The sequence below is a fragment of the Lipotes vexillifer genome, unplaced genomic scaffold, assembly GCF_000442215.2.
Source record: "Lipotes vexillifer unplaced genomic scaffold, Lipotes_vexillifer_v1.1 scaffold472, whole genome shotgun sequence".
NCBI classification, from domain to species: domain Eukaryota; kingdom Metazoa; phylum Chordata; class Mammalia; order Artiodactyla; family Lipotidae; genus Lipotes; species Lipotes vexillifer.
In genome coordinates, this window is record NW_006797698.1 from 2660048 (window position 1) to 2667482 (window position 7435).

Consider the following 7435-nt stretch of genomic DNA (forward strand, 5'->3'; position numbering starts at 1 on the left):
AGGACTTACCAGCAGCACGGTTCCTGGGGGACAGACACAGCCCCCCCATGCTGCCTGGAGGGCAGGAGCCATTGGCACTGGGGCTGTCACAGGTGAGGAGGGAGGCACCAGGGACGTAGACGAGCCCACGGAGGCAGAATGCCCGTGGTGGGGCGCAGCGTTGAGCAGTGCAATTCCATAGGCCCCTCTCCTGGCAGATGCTGCCAGAGGTGGGGAGGCAGGTTAGGGCCAGGCCCAAACCCAGACTCACTTCCAGGCCCCTGACCTGCCCTGGGAGAGCCTCAGGATCCCAGGGGTCTGGAGCCCCTAACGTTGAGGGAAAATCCAGCTCTGACACTGGAGACCTGAGCGTCTCACCCCCAACCCCAGTTGTCACAAGCACAGGAAGTGGGACTGTTTCCAGCACCTGGCCATACCTGGGATAGACACTGTCACCCTTTCCTGCCCCAATTCCAAGAGGCCATTCTCTGGGCTCTGGGGAGGGGCAGAGATATTGAACAACCCTACTCCCAGCACAGGTAGGAAAAGGATTTCACTGAAGTCTCACTCTCACCCACCAAAGCCTGGATCTGGCACAGCCTCTGTAGGTCTGTAACTTGCCTTTACTTCCTAACCCATTGAAGAGCCTCTGGACCACACTCAACTGGAATTCAGGGATCTGGGTTCTAGTCCTTCATCATTAACAAGCTATGTGACTCTGCAGGCTATTTAGCCTATCCAAGCCTCAGTTTCCTCATCTGCAAAATGGGAACAATTTTCCTCTTCCTACTTTACTAGGTTATTGTAAGAATAAAGTAAGATTAAATAAGGTAATATACGTGAAAGTGCTTTATAGGCCCTAAAGTGCTTCACAACTGAGGGGAAGTTATCAGCATTTTGTCATTCTGACGTGCATGCCATCAGCCCGGAACCCACAGAGCTACATCCCTGACCCCTTTTGTCTAAGCTCCACCTCTTCACCCCCAAGCTTTTTGCCTCCCCCCACAGGTGTGTGCTCTTACCAGCGGTTGCAGTCCTTCATGGTAGCACTGCCAGGGACATAGCGATGGGCCCCAAGCTGGCAGGCGCATGAGCCGGGGGGCACACACTGGCCCTCAGGGTCCCAAAGCAGCCCCAGGGGGCAATTACAACCGGCCACACAGCTGCCCAGCTCCCCACAGCCTTCAGTCTCCCCACAGTTCCAACCGCACACTGGGGTACACTCCTGGTACTCCTGGCCACCAGGACACAGGACAGATGGGCACAGAGATGCATGCAGGTCAGGGGTATTGCCACTGCTGCTCTGCCCACCCCTCCGGACCCGCCAGTCCCTACGTCTCTGAAAGAAGGCAAACCCAGCAAACTGCCAAGGTCAGAGGTCCTTCTGGGGACCCTCCCCTGCTGCAAAGCCATTGGATCCCACTGAGCCATTCCTAGAAGGTGCTGGAAGAAAGAGCCTGGGGATGGGGCTGGCCGGCTGAGCAGACTCACAGCAGAGGGTCTAGTCTCTCCAGAAAAGCAGGGCACCCTCCTGGGCACAGTGCCGAGCACAGGCAGCGAGCACGGGGCATAGGCAGTCCCCGCCGGGGGTGCAGCCACACACAGCTGTCAAGCAGTGCAGGTGGAACTGTGCCCTGTCCACCAGCCCGTGGCACTCCTTGGAGGGAGATGAGGAAGGAGGTTGGCTCCTCCCCCACAGATTCCCCTGTCTTCTCTGGTCCCCACTGCCACCTCCCAGTGCTCAGCAGCCCTGGCACGGCACCAGGGCCCTCCCAGTAGCCCAAGAGGCGGGCAGGGCAGGTATTGACCCCATTTTACAGGTGCAAACAGGAGGAGTGCCCCCAACCTGGCTACCTGGAAGACTGGGCCATGCAAGATGGCACAGGCTGCCTCCGCGAAAATGTGACGCTGAGTGTGGGTGCTGCAGCGGGAAAGTGGGGCGCTGTCCTCCGAGGGGCACCTTCCCTCGCCTGCCACTTGGAACTTGCTAGCAAAGGCGGCAAAGCTGGTCTCCACGTCACCAGCAGGAGTCAGGAAGTCATCCTGCTGGTTCCAGGCCCTCTGTGGCTTCGCCCAGCCACTCACCGGCCCTCTGGCACACCTGGAGAGCATGGCGGGCATCCAGGGTGATGTAGGCTGCAGGGTCAGACGCTCCCCAGAGGACACGCGGGCCCCAGGCCAAAGCGGCAGCAGAAAGGTGGAAGAGGCTCCGGGAGACGCTGAGGCCCCCAGGGCCGCTCCAGGGCAAGACCACATCCTGCCCGTCCACCAGTACTGCTCCTGCAATAGGGGGTCTGTGAGGGGGCCACCCGCAAAGGGCTGGGCTGGGCTGATGACAGTGGGGGGAGGGCACATTGCAGGATGGGGCTGTGAGAAGGGGAAGGACCTGGGATAGGAGGGGGGACGGCCTGTGTCATGGTGGGCTGCCCACCCTGAGCAAGGGGAACTGGAGTGACCCCTGGGAGGTCACGCATCCCACCTACAACCCCCACGTGACCCTTCGCACCCACTTTGCCTTTGCCCTTGGAGTCAGTGTGCAGGAGGGGCTGGGACTCGGCCCCTGGCTGTCCAGAGCTGGGAGGGGCCTGCCTGCCTTGGTCACCCCAAGAGGCCTTTCAGATCCCTCAGAACTATATGAATTGTATTTTCCCCTCAGGATGGGGCAGAAGATGCCTTGGAAAATTTCCACGGGACTTTATGTCTGCTTCAGAGATGGCAGAGCGAGGCGGAAGTTGAGGCAGTGATTTTGGCTGAGGGAGTCTGGCAGGAGAGTTGGGCTCAGGATCCACAGGGCGGTGTGGATGGAAGGTGCTGGACAGAGCCCAAGTCCACAGGGAGAGGAGAGATGACAGGAGGCCCCTGGGGCCTGAGTCACACTCCAGAGGGCTTCTGGGAGCAGAAGGCCTGGTAGGTAGGTACCCTGAGAGCTGAGGCTACCTGAGTCCCTGAGCTGGACATGGGTGTCCCCCAGGGAGACCAAGATGGCATGGAGGCAGCTCCCAGAATTGCAGTCCCCGTGCTCCAGTACAGTCAGTAGCGGCCTCTTTATGAAGTCCTGGGGCCAATGGTGAGGAACATGGTGGCGTTGGGGCAGACCCTGAGAGCAGCTCCTGTTCTACTGGTCACCTACGGCACACACTGGGGCAGCTTCCACGCAGCACGTACGCTGACCGCCTGCCAGCCAGCCAGACTCTGTGAGGTAAGGGGCTTAACCCTCACCAAGGGCTGGCATATGTGACGTGTGTGTGTGTGTGCGTGTGCGTGCTTGCGTGCACCCGCATGTGGAGGTGTGTGTGTGCATGTTTGGGCAACATGTCTCCTCTCCCTCCTCCCTGTGGGTACGCTCATCTCTATGTGTGCCCGTGCACACACACACACGCTAAATCTATGTGCACACGTGTGAGCATGTCATGTGCGAGCTCCTGTTTGTGCCTATGTGTGTAAGAAGGTGGCCTGGGCCTGGAGCTGGGAAGTCACCTAACTTTATTGGTGGAGGGCTGGGAGGAAGGAGGACCCTCATTTCCCCTGGGGTTGTTTTACAGGAAGTACCGAGTGACAAGCCCAGCTGTCCCGTGTGTGAGAAAGGACCGTGAGGTTGGGTTTTGTTTTGGGCCCCTGGGCTGGGGTGGCGATGACGGCGGGACTTTCACAGGAACCTAAGGAGGAGGCAAGAACCAAAAGGGCAGGCTTGTGGGTCTGCGGCTGCCATCTTCCCTCCAGAGTCGTTTCTCTCTCAGCTTTTCCCTGGACGACTGTGTGTTCTGTTTACTTAGTGGTTTGCTTACAGTGCCTTCTCCCCCATAGCACCCCTGCGAGGGCCCCCGCTCTGGCACGACACCCCGCTCCCGGACTTGGTCCTCTGCACACCTGCGCCAGGCTGAAGCGGCGACCCGCGCGGCCGCGGAAGGAGAAGCTCCGCCCATCGGAGGTGAGGTAATGCCCGTCCCCGCCCACCGCGCCCTCGGCGGGGGGCACGGCGCCTGCGCGCAGAGCCAGCGGCCGTCCTGGCCAACGCTGTGGGCGCGAGGGACGGGAGAGCGCGCTCCGGATCGGCCCCACGGCGGAGGGGGCTGGGGTGGGGGGTGGAGTGGAGAGGGGGTGGGGGTGGAGTGGAGGGGGTGGAGGGGGAGGGACCGAGCTGGAGACGCCCTCCTACCCCCCCAAAATCCTGGTCCCTTCCTCCCCCAGCACCCCCTTCTCCCCGTTAGCACTAGAGGTCAGCTGATGGAGATCACCGGCTAGGTTTTTAAGCAGGGCCGTCACTTACGCCTTGAGAGGTCACAGATCTCTTGTGAGGGAGGCCCCAGAAGGGAGGCAGGTTGAGGAGATAGCATAAGGGAGGGATCAGAGGGAACCAGGGAGCCTCCAACCCCAGCGAAAAGGCCAGCAAGGCCCGTGGACCCACCGCGGGCTGCACAGCTGGCGCACGGTGTCACCGGGGTCGTAGCGCCGGCGTCGGTGGTAGCAGGGCCAGCGGGCGGCAGGCACACAGAGGGCGCGGTCCCGGAAGAGGCCTGGCGGGCACTCGCGGCCGCTCACGCACCCTTCCCCGCAGGACCCCTCGCCCCCCTCGCCCACTGCCGAGCAGCTGGGCGGGCAGGCCGAGGCGCAGTCCTAGCACAGCCGGCCCCCTAGGCACAGGCGCTCTGCGGGCACAGGAGTGGTTGTGAGGCCCAAGGAGCTTCCCTCCTCCCGCCAGATCCCGCTGCCGCTGGAGAGCCAGCAGGTCTTGGCAGCCCCCCCAGAGGGGCGCTCAGGGGGTAGCGGACCCCTCAGGAAACAGGAGCCACGTGACGGCCCTCGGTCAGTTCCCAGTTCCACAGGGTGGGGAGGCCAGAGGCTGTGCACAGAGGGACAGGCGGGAGCCCTACCGCAGAAGCCGGGCTTCCTCCAGCGCACGCGGATGCGCCGCGCCGCACGATCCTGGGCGTAGCTGGCCAAGGTGGGGCACGCGGCCTCCAGCCGCTCCTCCCGCCCACTGCCCGCTGGGGCCCCAGCACAGTAGGCAAAGAGGCAGGTCTCGTGGTACTCAGCAGGGGGCACCTGCCGAACCGGGACAGCACCTCAGCCAACCAGCCTTCTCCAGTACTCATCAGCGCCTCCCTCCTCTTGCTTCCAAAACGCCCTGGTTTATAACCAAACAGGTGAACACTGCAAGGGACCTTAGAGATAATATATAGGAGCCTCCCAGAGGGGGCGCCCTGACCGACGGCCCAAAGCAATTCGGTGGCTGGACCAGGTGCCCCGTTTGGCAGCTCCCCAGCACTCCCCCTTCCCACCCCTCCAGTGCCTGATGCCACCTCCACCCCCACCCGTACCTGGGCATGGTATTCCCTGCATGGACCGTCCAGCAGCTGATGGCACACATCCTGGGCTGCAGCCTGGTAGCGCAGTGGTTAAGAATCCGCCTGCCAATGCAGGGGACACGGGTTCGTGTCCTGGTCCGGGAAGATCCCACATGCCGCAGAGCAACTAAGCCCGTGCACCACAACTACTGAGCCTGCACTCTAGAGCCCGCGAGCCACAACTACTGAGCCCACGTGCCACAACTACTGAAGCCCGTGTGCCTAGAGCCCGTGCTCTGCAACAAGAGAAGCCACCTTAATGAGAGGCCTACGCACTGCAACAAAAAGTAGCCCCCGCTCGCTGCAACTAAAAACAAGAAAGCCCACGTGCAGCAACGAAGACCCAACCAGCCAAAAATAAATAAATAAATATAAATAAATTTTTAAAAAAAGAACTTTAACTGCCTGTCAGGGGAGCAGGTGACGGCTGGGGCTGTGCCTTTCCCGCAGGCTGGGGTCTGTGGACCCACCGGGGAGTTTGTGGCTGGAGCAGCTGTGGCAGGGCTGGGAGCGGCCATCCTGCCAGCTGTGTCCCCAAGGCCAGGCACAGCACTCCTCCAGGCTTCCCACAGAAGCGTTAGCTGAGCCTGCCCTTGGCTGGCACATACATGTGGCAAAGCAGTGGCCCTCAAGGCTGGCTTCGGCAACGGCTGTGGTGGGTAGAAAGAGAGAATGGGCAGAGCCAGATGGTCAGCCTGGACCGGACTTCCCTCCCCAGGCAGCCTGCCACCTCCAGGAAACCCCGGATCTGGGCTAATCTCAGGCGCTTACCCAGGGTGCAGTGGATGCCCCCCCCCCAACCTGGGCAGCAAGCCCCCACCGTCAGGTTCCATGCAGCAGGCCTCGTTTCCAGGGGCCTGGGTCCACCAGGTAGGGGGAGGGGAGAAGATGTTAGTGTTCAGCCCCATCCCTGGGAATGGCCTGGGACATTCAATCTGGTCACCTACTCTCTGAGAGGCTTTATCGTGTAAGTTTCCCTTCTTGGTCTCCATTTCCAAAGCGAGAATGATCTCGGGAAGGCGGACTGAAGGGGGGGGCAGGGGGAGCAGGCATCATGACTCTCCCTGCTCTGCCCACGGAAGTGCCCACTCATCCCCCACCTCCACCCCCACCCTCCACCCCTCTGGAGCCCACCCACGACCTGCTTCCCAAATGCCCGCTTCTCCAGGTCAACACTCAGTCCTCCCCTACTCTAAGGATGTCACCCCACGGCTCTCTCCTGCTTGGCTGCTAGCCCAGGCTCCATGTCACTCACTTGTAGATGGGGCAGAGCCCCGCACGGCCACTCCAGATCAAGTCCAGCCTCCAGCCCCAGCGCTGGTAATGATGGAGGCTGGTGCAGGGCACCAGGTCCTCCTGACGGGAGGTTACTTCCTCCTACACCAGGATGGTCTCTGTCCGCTCACACCACCGCCTGCCCATAGATGGGGACCGACAGCTGCGGCCACTGTCCCCATCTGTCCGAGAGGCCCTATCCTGTGACCCCACTCCCCGTGGAGAGTTAGTTAGCTGAGGGGGAGGCTAAGTTACACAGGCTGAGAGAAGGGGGGGTGCGGGAAGGAGTCTGGCTGCCCCAGAGGGGCCTGGGCCTGCGGCAGGAGAAGGATCTTAGTCCGAGGAGCCCCAGGGTGGGCTGCTTACCCATCAGCCAGTGCCCATGCCGTCCCACAGAGCAGGGCAGGGAGCAGCATGGCGACCCCCCAGGTCACCTTTGGGGGCTGTGAGGCTTTGGGGAGCCAATGCTGTGGCAGGTGAGCAGAGACTGGGGCTGGCCTCCCCAGTCCCACACTGCTGCTACTGCAGCCTGGGGTCAGTGTGTCCAAGGCAGCCTGAGACAGCGAGCATGAGGCCCGTGGCACTGGGGAGGCATTATCTCAGCCCCATGCCCAGCTGCCCAGAACCAGATTGGACCTGCCTACACATCACGCAATCCTCTCAGAGGCCAGCTGAGGCCAGCTCTCCCTGGAAACAATCCCCTTCCTGTGTGTGTGAGTGTGTGTGTGTGTGTGTGTGTGTGTGTGTGTGTGTGTGTGTGTGATGGGGGGTCCGTGTGTCCCTGATAGTACACTCTCAGGCCCTACCACCAATTAACGTGGACAGAGGCAAGCCAC

At 61.6% G+C, this 7435-nt stretch overlaps 1 protein-coding gene across 1 annotated transcript in view; it reads right to left on the reverse strand.

Moving 5' to 3' along the window:
- SSPO (SCO-spondin) overlaps positions 1-7015 on the reverse strand; it is a 35903-nt gene extending 28888 nt beyond the window's left edge. The window contains 18 exon segments of the mRNA XM_007469876.1: positions 10-45; positions 47-200; positions 1002-1237; positions 1472-1636; positions 1834-2038; positions 2079-2146; positions 2149-2187; positions 2189-2259; positions 2917-3034; positions 3847-3948; positions 3951-3993; positions 4385-4625; positions 4851-5022; positions 5298-5373; positions 5764-5974; positions 6096-6181; positions 6580-6738; positions 6966-7015. Of these exon segments, the coding sequence (XP_007469938.1) occupies positions 10-45; positions 47-200; positions 1002-1237; positions 1472-1636; positions 1834-2038; positions 2079-2146; positions 2149-2187; positions 2189-2259; positions 2917-3034; positions 3847-3948; positions 3951-3993; positions 4385-4625; positions 4851-5022; positions 5298-5373; positions 5764-5974; positions 6096-6181; positions 6580-6738; positions 6966-7015 (2232 nt within the window).
- Positions 7016-7435: the final 420 nt, after the last annotated feature.